This window comes from Poecilia reticulata, chromosome 8 (assembly GCF_904066995.2).
Source record: "Poecilia reticulata chromosome 8, P_reticulata-male-v2, whole genome shotgun sequence".
In the NCBI taxonomy this organism is placed as follows: Eukaryota; Metazoa; Chordata; class Actinopteri; order Cyprinodontiformes; family Poeciliidae; genus Poecilia; species Poecilia reticulata.
The window spans coordinates 7,656,496-7,676,925 of record NC_088837.1 but is presented as its reverse complement, the minus strand read 5'-3'; the positions used below and the strand labels follow the sequence as shown (position 1 = coordinate 7,676,925).

At 39.8% G+C, this 20,430-nt stretch overlaps 1 protein-coding gene across 2 annotated transcripts in view; it reads right to left on the bottom strand.

Moving 5' to 3' along the window:
* Nucleotides 1-20,430, bottom strand: part of card11 (caspase recruitment domain family, member 11) — a 37,027-nt gene that overhangs the window by 6,045 nt on the left and 10,552 nt on the right. Inside the window, exons 2-21 of one of the 2 annotated variants that reach the window (XM_081609772.1) lie at nucleotides 18,125-18,328; nucleotides 17,425-17,562; nucleotides 14,499-14,675; nucleotides 13,844-13,992; nucleotides 12,238-12,417; nucleotides 11,799-11,945; nucleotides 8,888-9,013; nucleotides 8,584-8,778; nucleotides 7,634-7,774; nucleotides 7,146-7,215; nucleotides 6,895-7,058; nucleotides 6,301-6,407; nucleotides 6,126-6,166; nucleotides 5,833-5,941; nucleotides 5,534-5,735; nucleotides 5,250-5,376; nucleotides 4,108-4,351; nucleotides 3,122-3,206; nucleotides 1,843-1,941; nucleotides 1,178-1,295 (exon numbers count right to left, since the gene is read on the bottom strand). In XM_081609772.1, the coding sequence (XP_081465898.1) occupies nucleotides 1,178-1,295; nucleotides 1,843-1,941; nucleotides 3,122-3,206; nucleotides 4,108-4,351; nucleotides 5,250-5,376; nucleotides 5,534-5,735; nucleotides 5,833-5,941; nucleotides 6,126-6,166; nucleotides 6,301-6,407; nucleotides 6,895-7,058; nucleotides 7,146-7,215; nucleotides 7,634-7,774; nucleotides 8,584-8,778; nucleotides 8,888-9,013; nucleotides 11,799-11,945; nucleotides 12,238-12,417; nucleotides 13,844-13,992; nucleotides 14,499-14,675; nucleotides 17,425-17,562; nucleotides 18,125-18,317 (2,812 nt within the window). In that variant the 5' untranslated portion in view covers nucleotides 18,318-18,328. Of the gene's footprint in view, nucleotides 1-1,177; nucleotides 1,296-1,842; nucleotides 1,942-3,121; nucleotides 3,207-4,107; nucleotides 4,352-5,249; nucleotides 5,377-5,533; nucleotides 5,736-5,832; nucleotides 5,945-6,125; nucleotides 6,167-6,300; nucleotides 6,408-6,894; nucleotides 7,059-7,145; nucleotides 7,216-7,633; nucleotides 7,775-8,583; nucleotides 8,779-8,887; nucleotides 9,014-11,798; nucleotides 11,946-12,237; nucleotides 12,418-13,843; nucleotides 13,993-14,498; nucleotides 14,676-17,424; nucleotides 17,563-18,124; nucleotides 18,329-20,430 lie in introns of both variants that reach the window. The other variant, XM_081609771.1, reaches the window with a different exon arrangement.

Here is a 20,430-nt window from a genome sequence, read left to right as displayed (position 1 = left end):
CCGAACCACGCATTTATTCAACTTCAACTTCAACTTAAAAGCTGCATCATGGTTGTGGCAGTATCATGCTGTGGGGCTATCTTTCCATTTATATGGAGAGGAACAACACCCTCCAAATTTACCATCGCCTTTACTTTTCAGCTGGTTAAAACGTAAATGCAACCCAGCTTTTCAAATGGATCCAAAAGAACATCAAAATAGTTTTTTTTTAAATGGTAAGGCAAGTTAATATTAGTATAAAAGTACTGAAAGTCTTAATCTGATGAATTTACTTAAAGCCCTAAACACATTAATTTGTCTTTCCACAATGTTTCTGGTATTTATCTTCAAATCTCACCACTTGATGTCCTGTGACAGACTGGCGACCTGTCCAGGGTGGCCCCTGCCTCTTGCCTGGAACGTTAGCTGGAGATGGGCACCAGCAACCCTCTCGACCCCATTAAGGGACAAGGGTGTTAAGAAAATGGATGAATGGATGGATGGATCTCACCACTTCTCTGCTGTTTTTCAACGTAACCTCCAGAACTGCTCAAGTCCCTGAAACATGCCCTCCATTTTGACCCTCGGACTCCATTTCATTTCACCAAGATGAATGGAGTCTGCTTTCTTCCTCCTCTGACTGGGTGTTTCTGCTATTCAGAACTTTGTTGTCATGGTTACAACTCTCTTTTTGTTTTTTTCCCCTCCATCTGAATGTTGTGAAAGTTCAGCTCCACTGACTCCACAATACAATGCTTGTTTCATCCAACATGTCAGCGCTCACTCTTTCATTGTCTGCTTTTTTTGTTTGTTTGTCTTTTAGAAAAACACGTTCTGACTTTCGAAACGGCTTCGACTTCATCCTTCTGTATCAGTGCCAGCTTGGGCCTGAGATGACTTGCGTCTGTCTAGGCATCCTTGCTGAACTTCCACTTCCTTTTTTATTTATCTAACCCTTCTGCTCCTTTCAGGTGCCACCTTTTCATATCAAGTGACAAAAAAAAGAAAAGAAAAAACAACCCAAAGCATAAATTCACACTGAAGCTTCTTTATGTGGTTACGACTTCTAACATCAGTCCTCGCAGCATCTAATCCTAAACCGTGACCTTAGACGGAGTTCAGGCGGCTTCAGTGTGAATCTTCACAATCGCGTCAGTTTCCTTGTTGCTTCTGAAGAATTGTCAGCTCGTCCGCTCACCTTCTTGTCTGAGCAGCTCGAAGCTTTGCCTCGCTAGTGTTGCACTGCAAGTGTTGATGATCCTCACGCGCTCGTTGCTGTTCAGGCGCTTGTACTTGATATCCACCCTGCTGACAAACTGGAGTGACAGAAGGCCGCGGTTAGTCTGACGGGGTTTCTTTTTAGGGGAAAACTGTTTCTGCTCCAGGTTCATTTTACAACCAGCTGCCTTCACTTTGATGCCGCCAGATAAAATCTAGAGCAGATTTTTTGGCGATTTAATCTCAGCCTAAATCTAGGCGAGAGATTGAATCAAAGAATAACGTTCTCAGGTTGAACCTTTTAGCTGACATGCAAACCGCCGTGACTGATGGGAAACTAAGGCGGCGCGTCACAGCTAACGTGCTCACAATGGTGAAACACGGTGGTGGAAGCATCATGCTTTCCTTCAGTATAGACACTGAAGCTGGTCGGACTTAACGGAAAAGTGGACGGAGCTAAAAGCATGGCAGTCTGAGAAAGAAACGAGTTTAGAGCAGAGTGGCAATGCTCAAAAGTACAAACCTGAATCTTTTTCAGAATCTGTAGCAAGATTTCCAGATTTTTTATTTGTAAAAAAAAAAAAAAAACATAAAACCTTGTCAACATAAAATCTGTCAGCACCAGACGTGTTTGGACTTTATTACCTGCAGGATCTGATTGAGGAAGATACTGGCTCTGGACAAGCGAGGGCTGGCCTTAATATCAGGAGGGGAGCCGGCCTCTTCTGGCTGTAAGCTGCTCGCCTGGGCACACAGCATCAATAAATAACAAATAATCAATATTGATAAAGACACTGTAAAGATGTGGTGCGAAAAAAAAAGACTGGGGTGCAAGAAAGATTTTAGTAAAGAAGGTGCAGATTGTTCAGAGTTCAGTCTGAAAATGTACATGGTGTCAAAAGTTTGACGTTTTTAGATCTGGAAAAGTTTCATAAATCTCTGAGCAGCTTAAACATTTGAGAAAAGATACAATTTAGGTGAGATTAAAAAAAAAAAACAATTAAATCTTTCATCTTTTAATTCATGATCTGCCGAATAGCATCCAACTAAATGTAGATTACTACGGCTTTAAACAACAAGGTCGAAAAATGGCAAAATAAAATGGGTCAAAATTTAAATTCCGAATATCTTATTTATAGTTTTTTGTGCTCTACTTTGTCAAATTTGCTTCTTCTTTGCATTTTCTGCTGGAACATTTCCACAGGAAGCTATTAAGCAATGTTCAGACACATAAAAAAATAGACCTACTCAACCTACTTCTGTTAATTCACTTCTGCTAATTTACTTATCACTGAACAGCTGTGCACCAAAAAGTGCATTAAAGACCTGTTGTCATGGTATCAACTTTACAGGCTACTCATGTCTTCTGGTTCTGCTCTGCATCTCCAGAACCAGAACCAGACATGGAGAAGCAGCATTCAGTTTCTATGCTCCTCTAATCTGGAACAAAAGTTCAGAAAAATGCAAAACTGCCGAAAACACCTGGGCCCATTAAATCAAGGTTGAAGTCCCACCTTTGGTTAAAAATAACTGGAACATTGATGAATATACACTGCTCAAAAAAATAAAGGGTACACTTAAACAACACAATGTAACTCCAAGTAAATCAAACTTCTGTGAAATCAAACTGTCCACTTAGGAAGCAACACTGATTGACAACGGGGACCCTCGTCGGGTCAATCAGTGTTGCTTCCTAAGTGGACAGTTTGATTTCACAGAAGTTTGATTTACTTGGAGTTATATTGTGTTGTTTAAGTGTTCCCTTTATTTTTTTGAGCAGTGTATTTGACGATGACTGTTGCTTGTTTGGCCATTATGTTATACAAATAAACTAGACTTAAATCAGACTTAAATTATTACTTTGTTGTTAGTTTGTTGTTGTTTCTGAGCAACAGCTAAAGAGATCGATCTGGTGGATCCTCACCCTGCTGGTGCGGTGGCCTTCATTTTCTTCCTTCCCTCCTCGACAAACGAACTTCTGAATCTTTACCAGCAGCAGCTGCTGAGCTCTGCAGTTACACAAAAAACACTCGTAAAGCTCCAAAGATGTAAGGATTTAAATCAGCGCTGAAAATAAAGCAGAGCGGTGAGAAAGTATAGGTTGGTTCTGCTAAAGGGATTTCATCTTTATAGGTCTGGATGTGGCTTGTGAAACTCAGGCAAATCACTTAATTTGTGATTCAGAAAAGGAGGCCGTTACATTTTCACATCATCGTTTCAGTTCGTCGTTAGGAAAATGCTTTTTAAATTTCCATGAGTCATTTTTGTAAAATAATTTCAAACATTTGGAAAAAAAAAAATCTCATAAATACTTAAGCAGGCCTGTCATAATGACTAATTTTGTTGCTGGATGATTAATTGGTGCTGCAATACACGATAATAATAATAATAATAATAATAATAATAATAATAATAATAATAATAATAATAATAATAATAATAATAATAATAATAATAATAATAGCTTTTGAGACCATTTTCAAGTAATACGATGTTGATAGCATAAAAATGAGGGTAGATCCTCTTAAAGATCAATAAACTTTACTTTCTAATGAAGATTTGACACTAGAACAGGAAGATATTTTTAAATACTCAAAATAGATAAACAAAACAATCAAAACGACAAATAAAATGGATTCTGTAGTTTCTGTAAACAAAATTACCCTTCTAGAAAAAGGCTAGAAAAGGCTAAATAGATTATTGAAATAATCCATTTATTGCAATAGGATTATCTTGAAAAGTTTTCCACGGCACTTGAGAAATATTTAGTCATAACCATCGATTCCTGCTACAGATTTTTGAATCGAACAGACAATGTGAGAAATCTTCACTCTCTGGAACCAAAGCGCCTCACAAAGCTCTGCTCTGCACCTTTCAGACTGCCTGAAAGCGTCCAACTCTGAGTCCTACCGCGAGTTGCTGGGTATGGTGCCGTGCTCGGCCAGGTCCGTTCCACTGTAGGGGTCGACGCGGGCGCACAGCCACTCGCAGCGGCCCTGGTGCCTGGTGTCCAGAACGTGCACCACCTCGTCGCAGCGCACGTTCAGGGAGCAGCTGTCCGACTGTCCACAGATGTTCAGGTTGACTCGGATGTAGAAGGAGTCTCCAGATGCCAGCGTGCCATCGGACAGGTTGCTCTGGAGCCGACGATAAGCTGGAGAATGGGCACATGGCTTATTTAATATGAAGCTGTGAAGTATGTCAGTGTAAAGGCTTGAGCTCAGGAGACTTAAAACAGCTACTGGGCTTCGACACCGGCCAACACTTTGGGACGTTCATTGGTTTTTTGGCCCAAAAACCAAGAAACATACTAAAACCCAAAGAAAGTGCCAAAAGCTTGGTTTGTTTTCTAAATGTTTCCAGGTCGGCTCACCATATGACCAATTTGTGATTCCATTTTATATCTAAACCGTGCTATTTCGTCTCTGTTTCTTTGTTGTACCTAAACCATACAAACAGGCCATCAGTGACGACACTTGAGTTTTATACCAAGGATAAGGAAGTCAAAACAAGGGGCGAGACAGTCTGGCTCTGATGCAGCTGTAGAAAACAACTCCCAGCCTTGTACATGTAACCCTAATAGTTCTTTTAGTGAGAGTTCACGAGCATTTCATATAACATGGTCAGCAGATGTTAACTTGTAGTAATTTTCCACCACACTCCTTTGCCTGCACCATTTCAACTGTTTCCACCTAGAGTTTGAACTCTAGGTGGCGCTAATTAAGAACCAGGTGACTGAACTTGTGGATAATGGTTCATTGGTGGTGGATGTAATAAAAAATTATGTTGCATAAGAGAGATTCTTGCATTAGTTTGACACGGAGTGCTTTAGACAGTAACTTCACTGACTTGTTTTCCGTCATAGAAAAAACAAAATATACCAACAAAAACACATTTGCATCTTCTTCTGAATCTAAATGATCGTTGGCTGTGACTCAGCGCGAGGGATGTCGTTACCGTGTCGATTCGACACAAACACACGTACCACTGCACTTTCTTCTTAAAGCTAGCTGCCGTTTGTTTAAGCTTCTACAGCAATAAAAATGACTTACAGTCAAAACTGGCTCGATAGTGCAGCTTGATTGGTCCAGAGCAGTGCTGCAACGTCCAGTGGGCTTCCTCCTGAGTACTGGTGTCCAGGGAAAGGCTCTGGTTTTCCCCTCTTACAGATCCCTCCAGCTGGTTAGTCGATCACAGAATAAACAAGGGTTAGAAACTACAACCAATTCCACTTTAACTCGGTTTGAGATGTTTCTGAATAAATCCTTGATGACATAACAGAATTTCACCTCATATTTGACTCGTTTAACTTTCAGGATGGACGCTAACTTCTTACCAGCAAGAGGTGGTGGCCTTCTCGCAGCCCTGCTCTCTCGGCGTTGGACCCAGTCTGAACCGACGCGATAAAAATCCCGCTCTCGTTGCCACCGACCAGCGTGACGTCCTTCAAGAGGTTGTCGCCTTGCAGCGCCACCTCCTGCACCGGCTTGATGGTGGAGCTGATTCTGGAGAAGGAGGACAGAGACGGACGAAACGGCCTGCGCGTCCACCGACACAGAAAAGAAGGGGTCATCAGTAAGAGAATTCGGAGCGGTTTTGTTTTTTTAATTACGTTGATGGAAAGTTGCAGAATACCTCTCCAAAGAGAACTTCCTGAAGATATTGTTGACCTGCTCCAGATCGTACGTGTCCATTCCCTCTGATTGATGGGAGGACGACGACGAGATCACAGAGTTAGGGCCATCTTCTGAAGCAAAGCAACGAAAATCAACACACACACACACACACACACACACACACACACACACACACACACACACACACACACAGAACAATCAAGATATTAACTTTGAAAAGATGTTTTCTAGAGCACTAACATCAAATTAATCATTTGGGTTAATTCTGAACGTTACATAAAAGCACATTACCACACTCCATTTCCATGTTGTCGCTATCGAAGTCGGAGAGACTACAAAGAAAACAGAAAATAAGGTTGTTGATTTTTTTTTGCTCTCGCTTCAGGAAATGAGAAATAAATCAAATTCAATTCAATGAAAACTGGTGGGATCAGAACGACCTGCAGTAAAATTAAGCGAGCTGTACCTGCGGAGCGGGAAGTCGTTTTCTTTCTCCCTCTCTCGTCTGTACAGCGATGCCTTCTCGGGAGGCTCTGGGACGATGGACATGATGCTGTCGTTACGGTAACGGAGCTGAAGTTTCAACAGGAAGAAAAACACTGAATCAGTTCAGACAACATCAGGTTAATTTCATTCATTTCACTTAATAACAGCAGAATTCATTTCAATTAAAATGTTTTAAAAATTTTATTATTAAATTGAATAAATGTTACTAATAAATTAAACCATCAAAGTGAAATAAAAATTTAAAAACCCTCCAAATAAGTTAAATTAAATAATATTTAATTGATTTCTAGCAAACCTAAATTGAATTTTAAATTTTAATTGAATCACTTACTTTAAAACAAAAGCAATTGATTTACATTTAATTTAATTAATTTGATCAATTCAAAAATAATCCAATTAAATTTTAATCGATTAAAGGTAAGCTTTATTTCATCTGAAATAATTTTATTTCATAATAATTTCATTTACAATAATATCTATTAAATAATTTTAAAAAAAGCATTTTAATTAAATTCAAATTTAGTTCATGCATGCTCAGTTGCCCCCTCTTTACCATATTTTGCCTGCACTGCTCCACACAGGGGTACATGTTCGGTAGGGATGACGGAGCCGAGGGCAGTGGGAACGTTGGAGAAACTGGGAAACTGGGAGATGGAGGGAGAGAGTTGTTGTTGCCGTTGACGTTTGGCGTCTGGATCTCTAGGAAATCTCCGTTGACTGAAAAGTAGAGATAGATAGAGAGTTAAAGCAAAACAATCAACTGGCAAATATGCATTACAAGCTGAATCACGATGTCCTGCGTACCGGTACGATGGCTGGCATCTGAGGTGATCGGATTGTCTCTGAGCCCCGAAACTGGAGACTTACATCGGAGCTAAAGACAAAACGACGAAACAATTAATCTTGCTGCTCCTTTTTAACCAGCTATGATGTCTGCTATGTTTATTAAACAAATGAAAGCAATTAAAAGTTTAGGGACATTAACACAGTTCAAGTTGAACCAATTACTTCCAGGTGGAAAAATGATTTAGATTTCAAATAACTTCAAAACTTAACTTGTGTTGCATGTTATTCCTTCACTCTATATTTCTATATTTAGATACATATTTACTGTCCTGAGCTGTATGCAACGAAATTTCGTTTTGTATTCACCTTGTGTATGCAATATGACAATAAAGTTTTAACTACTACTAACTACTATGTTTTGTTTTGTTCCCACTGAACACGATTACTTCTCTTTTCAAAAAAGAAGCGTGCTGCTTTAAATATAACAGAGATAAAAGACGGCTTACCCCCGCTTTAAGGTTGGGCCTGCGTTTGAGTCGTGGCTCGTCTGACGGACACTTCTCCTCGTGTGACTCGTCGCTGGACCAGCATTGTTTGTCCTCGGCCGCGTGAGAGATGATGGGCAACGGCATGTCCCTCGGCAAACTCTGCCAAAATAAAATATGTTTAACTTATGGCATTAAATCACTTTCCAGCCTCCACATTTTGCTCAAGTTCATATACAAGTTGGTGCTAGCGCTGCAGCAGAGCTAGCTACAACAAGAAGTTAGAAAAGAAACTGCTTTAAAAACAAAGTGAATTTTTTTTTTTGGTTAGGGAACAATTATTTGGCAACATTTTATACACTGTTATTTGAGATAGTCTATCACTAACATAAATAATTACTACGTCCCCAATGGTGAATATGGGAAAAAAAAAACTTTTAACATTTATATTTATTATTGTTGTCACACTGAAAATCCATCTTTAATTGTGACTACATTAATATCCAATGCTAGGAAAGAGTAAATATTGTTACATGTTACAATCCTTCAAAACAACTGTAGCTAAATTCACTTTTCATCAGGTTGCTTTAGTTTTTTCAAACTGCATACTGAAATTTCGTTGATAAACTGTTTTAAATTCCTGGGTATTGAGCAAAAAAGAAAAAAATATATATTTCCAAACATCACAATTTCTCCACTGAATAAATGTACAAAAACATTAGTTTGGATTTTACTACATTTTTCTGTGTCAGATTGTGCAACTGCAATAAAATACTGGAGCCTTTTTACTTGTCCAGAATAATAAGGTTTCTTATTATTCAATCTGTACAGAAGGCAGATCAGTTAAATAGAGATAAATGACAACATTAAAGTGTGTTTCCATTTATACAGTAGAACACACTTATGATTGGCAGGACAGCAGGTCATCAGAGGGAAACTGATGACTCTGTGGTGATGTAATCGTGTCTGACCTGGTCCAGGGGAATGTCCTTGGACATCCGTCGCAGGCGGCTCTCTAGCGCCACCAGCTTGGCTTCCTTGCGGACGATCTCGATGTGGAGCTCGTCGCTCTTCTCCTCCAGCTCCCTGATCTGCTTACGGTATTTGTCTTTGTCGACGAGGCTCTGAGAGAAGTGATGCTGGGCCTCGTCTCTGGCCCGAAACGCCTGTGGGAGCCAACACAGCAAAGTAAGAAACAAAAAGTGTTGCTTTCATGCAAGGTGACCGACACGTTGAGTGTGTAGGAGGTTGTAGAGTGTGTTTGATGCCGGTCACCTGGTCCCTCTCCTTCTCCACCTCATCCAGCTGAGCAGAGATGGTGTCTATGCGGTTGCGGTACATCTCGCAGTCCTTCTGCAGGGTGGAGCACTTCAGCTCCAGCTCCTCCTTCTCCTCCAGGTACTGCAAACGAGACGGACGGCACAGGCACCGTTATTTAAAGGTGTGGTAACACACATTATTTACACCAACACACAAATATGAAATTAATGCTGCTGCACACTGACGGTACACTTTTCCCTCACTCATAAAAACCATTCAGTCTGAAGGACAGTCTTGTTTACAAACACTTCATGTTTCATTTTATTTGTTTGTTTCTTTTTTGATATTTTGGATATTTAAAATCCAGTCCCAGTGTTAAATGTTCATTAGAATTTAAAGTTTATTAATCTTTGAGAGAATAATAATGAGAATCTGTTCTTGCATTATTTATGGCTTTACCGTTATATCGCTTGAAAATTGTCTCAAAGCAATAATATTATCGTTTATCGCGATAACTTGTGGGACAATTTATCGTCCAGTAAAATTTGTTAGCGTGACAGGCTAACAAATTTAGCCTGTCACGGGAGCCTGTCACGGGAGGCTGTGGGAGGTTGTTCGCTCAACCTCCCATAGCCAGAAAGCGAGGCTGGTGGCATCAACCAACTCACTCCCTTTCTGGTTGCCTAGCAACAACCTGTCGAGTGACTTGCGCAGCAGCAGTTTCTGGTTCAGAACTGCCTGACAATCACAAAAAAAAAAAAAACGTTGTGGAGAGAAAACTGTGGATTAAACAGGAAAGGTGATGTCACCAGTTTGGCGGTATTTCAGCTATTTAAAACAAAAAAACTATTCAATAATTATTCAGGGTTTACCCCAGAAAACTTGCTAAGCCCAGTGGTCGGGGCGTCGAGGCGGTCCACCGTGTTTTCGTATTAAAAGATGTTAAATTGACAGGAAATGTAAAAGTATTACTGTGTAATTTAGATGTTATGGGAAAACATCTCCAGTGAAATGCTATTTAAATCCACAACTAGTTCAAAAACAACAAATTTGCACTTCTGTTTAATCCAAAGTAAGTCAGCGGCTCTATCAGGCCCCCAAGGGCTTCAGGGGCCCCATAAATGCTAATAATTTAAAACAGACCACAGATACATAATGTAACACTTGTTTATTGAGATTATCAATGCTGTTAAATTTTATTCAATTGTTTAGGCATTACATAAATTAAAACACTTTAAATTGTTTAACATTTAGATACAAGATTTTAAGGAGCTGGCAAGGTTACTTTGTAAAACTTCAAAGAACAATATTCATTTAAATTGTTTTGTTACCATAGCAACAATCTGATGCTGTGAGTTTAATTTTTGAATTTACAAATACAAATTAGTAAACTGCGATTATTGCTTTTTAGGCTGGACAGTTAAAACTACTTTCTCCCATATTTCACTAAATCTAACACAGAAGCTGTTAGAGGTGCTGATATTTTTAGCAACAAAAGGGGCCCCTAAGTCAAATACTGCTCAAGGCCTCATACTGCCTTGGACCGGCCCTGCATGATGAGGTAATCTGCTGCACTACGCAGAGATGCGCAACAAACGGGAGATTTAATTCAATGCTGCTAATGTGGCTTTAGTAGCTCTTTCATTTCGTGTTCGTTGAGTTTTTAATCGTCACAGAAACTGTTTTGGTTGGTCGAGTTTATGGGACGAGTTTCTCAGAACTCCGTGCGGCCGCGCTAAGTAGACGCATTTGAAATGGTTTGATGCATCGTGTAACCGTAAAAATAATACTAAAAGTAATAATAAAATAATATAAAATCAGCATGATGCGTGACTCCGAGGAGAGTGCGAAAGCTCCTCACCGGGATGATGAGGTTAGCGCTGCTCATTATCCACAAACTCTCCGGCCAACCGGGACCACAGACATAAACTTTACAGGGAAGACAGACACAGAGCCACACGCTGGGCAGCGTGTTAAGATGTAAACGCCGTATATAATTGTTCGTTCACAAAGATGAATCATTCTCACCACCTCACAACGCGCCTCTGAATTCGCTACAAGTTATTCCTGCGGTTCACTTTGAGCTACGCAACCAGAGCTAATGCGGCGAATTTTAAACTCTTACCTAGAGTTCTCCAAAGGATCATAATTCCTCACAGTAAGCTTATTATGTGAGTATATTATTATGTATATTATTATGTAAATATCCATACAGGTCAGCCTTTGTCCAGTTTGAGTGAAAGGAGGCCCTCGCGATTCGCGCGAGGCAAAGCGCATAGGCGCCAGCTGTGGGATTGGTCCATGCGCTGTCGGGTTTAAATGCATAAACTATAAACATATCTATTATAAACCTATCCTTTAGGAATAAATCTGCTCTGCTAGTGAAATGCTAAGAGCAAAAGAAACGCGTGCAGCCCGGCTTTAAAAAAAAAAAAGACCCCCCCCCCTCCCTAGAAACGTAAACAAGCAACGCTTAGCCGGTGGCGGGGCTAGTAAAGCATGGCGGGCCACCAGGCTTATAATACACTGGAGGAAACCCTGTTATTGATATCGACTGATTTGAAACGCTTATATCATGATAGTTTTTTAGCCATATGTCGTCCAGACATAAAAACATGCTCTGTTGTGATTTGTAAAGTTTTATGGTAAGTTCGGTTTGAAAGTTAGTTTGGAGTTAGTCACAAGCTAACAGGTTATCTGTTTCTATAAGTACCATTCAATAAATGTTAAAATTGTTTAATTGTATGCAGAAAAACGCAATGCGTTAAAAAGCGGTGCACAGTAAAGTGAAAGCCAGACACAGAAGGAGGAAGACGAAGAGAGAAAAGCCGGATTATACTTTCAAATCAGTAACCACTGAAACCCACATGACCATCTTACAATGTTAACAATGGGGGTGGTGTGGTGTGTCGTGCCGAGCTGTGACCTTATCTCGTAGTTCCTCCGCCTGTCGAACTTCTTCATGGAGGTTGTAGAGGCGGTTGACCAGATCCTGTCTGTCCTCCAGGGCTTCCTGTCTGTCATGCTCCAAAATGTCGAGGATGGCCTTGTCTGACGCAGGCAAGGGGCCAGGCTGAGAGAAAACACACACACACAACAAAGTTTTTTTTGTTTTTTTTAACAAGCCTAAACGTTTTGGGTTTTTTTTCTTGAGATGTCTGATGAGCAGCAGGATATAAAGTCATTAAAAACTCAATTATTTTCCCACATACTCTGCATGGCTTCATTCACGTTCAGCTCCAATCAGCTTCAACTGAGCAACAAGCCGCAGGTGGCGAGTGCAGTCAAATATTAAACGTTACGTTTGTGTGCGGGCTGATTCTGTGGATCCTAAACGGCTCTCAGAGGAGATAAACGCTCCCTACCTGTATGATGGACTGAAGCTCCTGCAGCTTGATCTTGAGCATTTCGTTTTCCCTCTCCAGCTCGAAGATCTGCTCTCTCTTGGGTCGGCTCTCGATGTCGTTCTTCAGCTTGAGACTCTGCCTCCTCTCCATCTTGCACTCCTCCTCCACTTTGTTCAGCGTGTGCTTCAGCTGGTCAATCTGTAAGGCCCAGAGAATCCGACATTTCCTCAAAACGCACTCACCGACAAACAGAGATCCAAACGCAGTGCAACACATTGCAGCCATAAATCTCAGACTGACGTCAAGTAATGCCTAATAATGAAGTGGAAGAAGAATGAAGATGAAATCATTGTTTTGAGTTTCTCTGTTTTTTTCTTTTTTGTTGTTACTAAAAATCTCAAAAGGTTTGCAGATTTTATGATTTTTATTCAACAATGCTTTTTTTAGGGCTGAAGCGATTAATCATCTTAATTGTGATTAATCGATTATTGAAATAATCATCAGCAAATTTAGTAATGGATTAACCGTTAACTGGATTATGCAGACATAAAGCATTTGCTGGAAGATCATTAATTGAGCCAAAATTGTAAAAAAAAAAAAAAATTACATTTTGCATTTAAGACAAAAAAAACAAAAAAACTTCTTTGTCTGTGTGTGTTTTACCCTAAAGTGGCCATTTTTGCTTCACCTGGTTCAAACTGTGTAAAAAGAAAAAAAAAACTCCTATTGAGCAACTTTTGCTTTTCAAATATTAAAAAAATAATTATCAGATTCGGGCTGATATACTGTATTTTCTGCTGTTGACTTAGCAACAGAACAACCTTCTACAGTGTGGAGCTCCCTACACTGCATTGATGTTAAGTCAACCAGAAAGAGCCTTTCACATGTTGATGTTAGAAGTTGTTGTTTTTTTATCCTTTGCTATGAATGATCGAGTGTTCACTAAAGGAATGCTCTTATTGCATTTTAGGTGATAAATGTTTATCTTGCTCTTTAAAAAAGGAACTGAATCATTTGCTTACTTGCATTTTGTTACGCATTTCAATATATTGTATAAAACAAGCTTATGTAGTTAAGTAATAAATCTGCAGCATGTCAATATTTTATCCCTTAATTGATTAATTGTGAAAATAATCACTAGATTGCATTAAGGCCTCTCTTCTTGCTAATCTTTCACAAAGGGCAGATTTGATGACTGACAGGCAGGACGTCCTGTCAGTCGTGAATCTCTGCAGCTCCCCCAGGGTTTCCATGACAACTTTTCTATAATTAAACCTCGTTTCCAGCCTGTCTGGTTCAGGTGACTGGCCAGGTCTTAGTAGTTTCCAGAACAGCTGTATTGATGCTAAGATTAAATTGCACACACATAGACTCTTTTTACGAATCAGGTGATTTCTAATCTCCACTGCACCAGATTTCATGTAGGGTCACCAGAAAAAAAGGGGGATTTACACAAATTTCAAAATTTATTCTAAAGGATTTGGGAAAACTATGCATCCTTTTCCATTCACCTCATTATTATGCACTACAATTATTGAATAATTAAACAATATTTGTGGCTGTAATGTGCAAAAAGCCAAAGCTGTGCTTTTTTATTTGTGCGAATGCTTTCAGGCGGGGGAACCTCCAGCTGCAGGTCTCGGCTCCTCATCACGGCCATGTTCTTCTCCTCGCTCAGCGTGGCGTACCTCATGGCTAGCTTGTAGTTTTCATCCTTTACCCTCAGCAGCTCGTCACTGAAGGAGTTCCTCTCCTCTCTCAGTTTGTTATATCCTGGCAAATGCGTCAGAAAACTGATTACCATACATGAACAAACAGATTTGCATAAATTAGTTGTGCTTATTAAAGAAGTGTGTGGGTTTTTTTTTCCGTTACAGTCTAGCGGTGAAACCTTAGAATAATTTCCTTCAAACTAATTTAGGCTTTCAGCGTGTAAATTGTTGAAAAAGTTTGCTTAGCTTAAGCTACAGTGGACTGTTTTGAACCCGGCTAGAAGCTTTCTCGCTGTATTTTTAGATCTTGCTTGAAGGTGCCTCAGTGTGCCAGCTGCAGAGGTTAACTGCACAGGATATGATAACAAAGACCACACTGTCCTAGTTTCAGAAGCAGCCCTTTGGTAGGCTAAGTGATTAAAAATCCTTGTTAAGCTAAACTGCGGCGCACCGAGAGAGGTAAACCAAACGCCGGCGGTGGGGTTAGCGTTTTCCAGCGCATAAGCCCAGTCGTTTGTGTGAAGGTGTGAGGCTCGCCGGTGTAGGTGAAATGTGATCTATCTTTACTCTGCTGGAAGGCTTGAAGCTCCTGATTAGCCAAGCGCAGCTTCTTGTACTCGTCCTCCAGCGTGCGGGTCTTCCTGCTGAGCTCCGTGTTCTGCAGGGTCTTGACCTTGGTGTTCTTCTGCAGCTTCATCACTTCATTCATGAGGAACTGCGTCAAACCCTCCTGGCCCTCTTCGACTAAAGGGGGGGGGGGAGAGGGGGGGAGGGCATAGAAAAAGATAAAGAGGAGAAGTTATTGTGCAATACAATATACCAGCTTTAAATACACTGCTCAAAAAAATAAAGGGAACACTTAAACAACACAATATAACTCCAAGTAAATCAAACTTCTGTGAAATCAAACTGTCCACTTAGGAAGCAACACTGATTGACAACGGGGACCCTCGTCGGGTCAATCAGTGTTGCTTCCTAAGTGGACAGTTTGATTTCACAGAAGTTTGATTTACTTGGAGTTATATTGTGTTGTTTAAGTGTACCCTTTATTTTTTTGAGCAGTATATATATACAGACACATCTCAGATTCTAACCACAGACAGTAAAGGAAGGTGGGGCTGGCTTTGCCTCAGCGGAGTGTAAAGCTCTATAGTTGCACGGCTGGTTTTGTTCATATGTGTATACTGTCCCAATTGTTCACCACAAAGTTTAACGTTGTTCATCAGAAAACAGTGTGCAAGACCAAAAAACAAAGTAGAGCACAAAGCAGTAGATGGATAATCATGCATACGTTTTGTTTTTTTATTTTTTTATTTAGCTGCATCTGTTTTTTAGAATGGTTGCTTTGCATCAAGAAGATCCTGGGTTCAAATCCCAATCTAGGGTCAGTTTGCATTTTCTCCCCAGTACACGCACTGATTCTCTCTAGGTACCTCCGGCTTCCTCCCACAGTTCAACAACATGACTGTATCTCCAATTAAAAAAAAAATCTAATTATTAATCTGATTAGTTATTTTCCTGTCCCACAGAACGATCAATTATAGTACATTTGAAGATAAAAAAAAAGGAAAAGAAAAAGCAGAGGAGTTCATCCGTTTCTTGGTACTGCAGCTTGTTTCTATCAGATAAGAAAATGTCAGTCAACCTCTACAAGAAAAATCACCGACAAGCGAGTGCATGATTAGACGCCTTAATCAATCGTTATTCAAATTTAATCTTTCTGGTGATGCCCGAAGAGACATGTGGCGAATTTCTACAAATCAGAGCTCAAGCCGTTTTTCTAGAATAGTAAATTAATCTTTGTTTACTTATGTCAATCAATTCAAATTCTACAGTCTTTATTTTTGATTTTTATTTCACATCCATGTTTTTGATCATTGGATTGCCACCATCAATCTGAACTGTGTAAAAATAAACAAACCAAAGACTTCAGTTTTTCTCGCAAAGTGATCGAATCCAGTTTGTTCCAGTAACTCCAGCAACATCAGTAAAGGCTGAGAGAAACTGGTAACAATGTCGGCCATGGGGATGGTTTTACAGATGTCCAGACGGAGCGTTGTCTCTTCCTCAGCTCGGGTGATTCTTGGATGCAAGCCATGTTTGGGCTGATGTGACTTTATCAGCATAACGGGAAGATGTTTAGGCGAAATCTCCCTACATCGCCATAACTTACTTTACTGACCCAAACCCTAAAAGTAATGACTTCCCACTCTAAACTAGATGGCTAGCAGAAAGGAGTAATCTGTCTCTTTGTGACCTTAAGTCTGTTATTCTGTTGCAAAGTGCATTAATGTAGAGGTCACATTGCTCATGAGCTGAAACTACAACTTTGTCTCGACTTGCTTTGCTCGTCTAGAAACTGAATTTAGAGAGCATTCGTTTTTACAAAATAGCTCAGCCGGTCTGTTCCCCAAAAGGCAAACTTTTAAGGAATTAAGGTTTGGACTTTGAAGGGGGCAGGCAAACACATGGATGAGGTTTGATCTTAACCATCAAATCTACTGCTGGAAGGCATATCGTCTTCAGAAGCGCCTACACCGATCAGGATTTTCACACATTTCCCAACAGCATGCTGTTTTGCAAGGAAGTTAAAAAGATTTTAAAAATTTGGTGTTATATGAACAGAGCGTGTCTGCTCTGTCTCCTCCATGACTTGTAGTAAGCTTCAAACAAAACCATCAATGTCTTTACGGCCAAGTAAAGGGTGCCGGAAATTAATTATAATTTTCCTTACACTTCTCAATTAGATCTTTCCATGTTGGTAAATCAAATAAATTTCCAGTAAAATATTAAGATTAAAGTTCATGGCTGGAAAGTGACAGAATCAGAAAAGGTTCCGGAGAAATATAAACATTTGGCGACTGTGGCTATGTGGGTAGAGTTGTCGTCTTGCGATCGGAAGGTTGTAGGTTCGATTCTAGCTTCCTCCTGCCACGTGTCGATGTGCCCTTGGGCAAGGAACTTAACCCCAAATTGCCTACTGAGCTGCGTATCGGTGTATGTTTGTGAGTGCGAATGGGTGAATGTGACTCTAGTGTAAAGCGCTTTGAGTGGTCAAAATGACTGGATAAAGCGCTATATAAGTTCAGTCCATTTACCATTTGCGAGGTACTGTAGGCATCTCAGACAGGGGAGAACTGATCTCCAATTACAGATCTTTAAAAATCCTGACATGTCGATACCGATTTTGGCCGATACAAATTATTTTATTTTTTGTCCGAAATGTCACTAACGGTAGCAAAAAAGTTGCTCAGTTGGCAACTGCAAACGTGCAGATATGACGTACCGGTGGGCCAGTCCATCAGCCAAACCTCTTTCACAGGAAAGCGGAAGAGGACAGTGGTTGATTTTTAGACCTTTGCTGAAGCAGATAAGATCAGGGAATAACATCAGCTTCACATGTAAGTATCGGCCGATCACAAATCTCCCAAAATTAAGGAAATCGGCACCGATAAATCGGAGAACCCTTAGTCTCAGAATGTCCGGGACTCACCTACGATGGTGGAGAATCGTCTCGTTGGGTCTTTCCCTGTTACCGACTTGTACAGTTCAGGGTAGTAGAACTCCAGACTCTCCAGAAACGCCCCATATCCCCGCTCTCCTTTGGTGCGAAGGATGTCCAGCAGACGACCTAAAGGAAGGTTAAAGAAAGATTTTTTTTTTTTGGTTTTTAAGTTTAGCGAATGCAAACACAATGCTCCTGCTCTCTGTTATAAGACAAAAATCAAACAACTGCCTTTATTCTTCATCTACAATTACAGAGTAATGAGATAATTTTGGTCATTTTTAGATCTATTGCCTGAAGGCAGACCTGATGAGACCTTCATGACTTTTTTGTGGCCTGTGGGAGACCATAAAAGTTCACTGAAGTAACAAAATTGTATAGAGAAACAAAAAACTCAGAGCTTCTGCTTTGCAGGAGACACCTGATAATAACTTTATGTCTGAAAGTTTATTCATTGTGAGACAAGAAGAAATGTGTAAAAACCTCATGGCTGATTATCTAAGTCACAGGCAATCACAATTTACGCTAGATTTTTATTCAAAATCTAGCATTTGGATAAAAAAGTAGACCCTCAAATGCTTTTATTTCTAAAGTTCAGAGTCAGCAAATGAACATAATTCCACATCCAATCGTAACGTTTCACCATACGTGACTTTTTTCTTACAAATCATGACATCTCTTTACTCACTCGTGCGGTTTGCTTTCGCCTGGAGCAGCAGGGAGTTGAGGATCTCGTCCTCGTCCTGCTCGTCCAGCACTTTGCACTGTCGGAGGTACGGAGTGAGCTTCGCCGGAGTGATGTTGCGACACAGCTCGTAGCGCTTGCACTCCACCTTCTCCCACAACGCATCGTTGTCCTCCAGCATCCCGTTCTCGTCCATCTCTCACAGCCCTGACAAAAACGGACAGGAAAAGTTCACTTCGCTGCTTGGCCTGTGACAGTGAGCAGTGGCTCTTCTTGGAAGAATGCTGCCCGGGGCAGCCACGGAGACTTACGTCAGAAATCAACCTGAGTAAAAAGTTTCACGAACTTCCAATTGTGTTTTAAAGAGTCTTTCATGAAAGGGCTTTAATTTAGGTAAAACGTACTAAGAAGTGTGTGAGAAATAGAGCCACCCGCCACACCGAGTAAAAGAAAAAAAATCAGCACTAACTATGAAGATGTCGGTTTTTATGGATTATATATGCAAATATTCTCCAACGGATGTAATAAGCAAATATTTTCACAAAACAGATTATGTCATTGTCATTTTCCTTCATGTTCACACATACATTCCCATGAGGTAATCATTCTTATTTGGTTGTAGAGGTGGTGGTAAAGGAAAACTGAAGCGAGTTTTTAAGATACAGTTTAGATTTCGATCACAGCACTCCGTCTTATCTACAGCAGCTGCAGGAATCTAATGGGGGCTGTTTCCAATCTACTGACTCAAACCACTTTCACGATATACTTATAAATCTAGAGAGACTGAAATCGACTGAAATAAATTGTCCTTATCACTTTTATCCTTTTTCATCTGACGCCACCAGTTAAATCTGATAACCTCCTGCCGAAAGCAATCCGATCTGTATCTCAGCGAAGAACAAGCATGGCTGTGCTTGGATTAGGTAAGAAAATACGAGAAAACCTGCGTAGACTCCACATGAGACGATGCTTAAATACATGGAACGCCTTTAAGCAAAGATATCCCACATCAAAGAACAGTGGGAAATGTTAGTGACTTTGTAAGTCATGCATTTTTCCTTGAAATTGTAAGTTATTTAAAATCGGGTGAAACTTCGAATCATCTGAATATATAAATTACTTATCAGTCCATTTGCTCCAGTTGTAAATGGCATACTAGAGAAGCACTGCTGCAATGACGTGCTGAGGGCTGTGTCGGAAAGAACAGGAGCGTGACAGAGGCCCAATCTCAGTGTGTTAAATTGCGAAGTCATCTTTCTTTTAAGTTAATATTTGATCAATACAGCATTTTTAGGACAAGTGAAGGTAACAAGAGTTATTTTTCCAGTTAGTTAAGTAAAATAATTCTGGGGAATTAAATTTTATTTTTAACAGTTACAGCTCAAAGAATAGAGTAATTTTTTCTCTATTATTCGTGTTTTTGTGAGAATGACAAACGGGGAAAAAGGGGAGGGGGAATCAGCCAATTCAGATTTTTTTTATATAATGCGACCTGTATCCGATCTTTTCATGACAGTCTGAACAACACAGGTCGGATTTTTTTCGAATGCGACCCGGATATCCGATACGTATTCGATTCAATGTGACCTGAATCTCAACGGACGGGTCGCGTTCATCCAACGTTAACGTCACTGATATGCAACAAATGTCCCTATTCTGCGTCCTGATATTCGCCAGCGGGTAAAAAAAAAAAAAAAAAAACATGGCGTGGCGGACGATAGTGAGGATTAAGTTGTTGATATGCTGCTCCGGTCGGACAACAACCTCAAATGTGTAAGCTATGCTCCACCGTTAGCATCCATGTTTACTTCCGCAAACGCTGAGGACTTCTTTATGGCGGTTGGCAGAACCATAGACAAGATGCTGGCAGGGAAAGCGCACATGGAATGACATAACCAGGTGGAGTTCCATGTGTGTGTGTGTGTATATATATATATATATATATATATATATATATATATATATATATATATATATATATATATATATATATATATATATATATATATATATATATATATATATATATATATTATATATAATGTATATATATATATATATATATATATATATATATATATATATATATATATATATATATATAGGCTATATATATATTTTAGTGCTTGTATAGTTATATAAATATGCATTGATATTACTAAATAATTTATTAAATAAATAATGAACGGCTGTGTGCTTTTTAATATGCTCATCATACATCAATATCAGAATATTCCATTCCTATTCTATTGTTATAGCCACTAAGCATATTTAAATATGCTGAACTATGTATTAAAAACATATTTAAA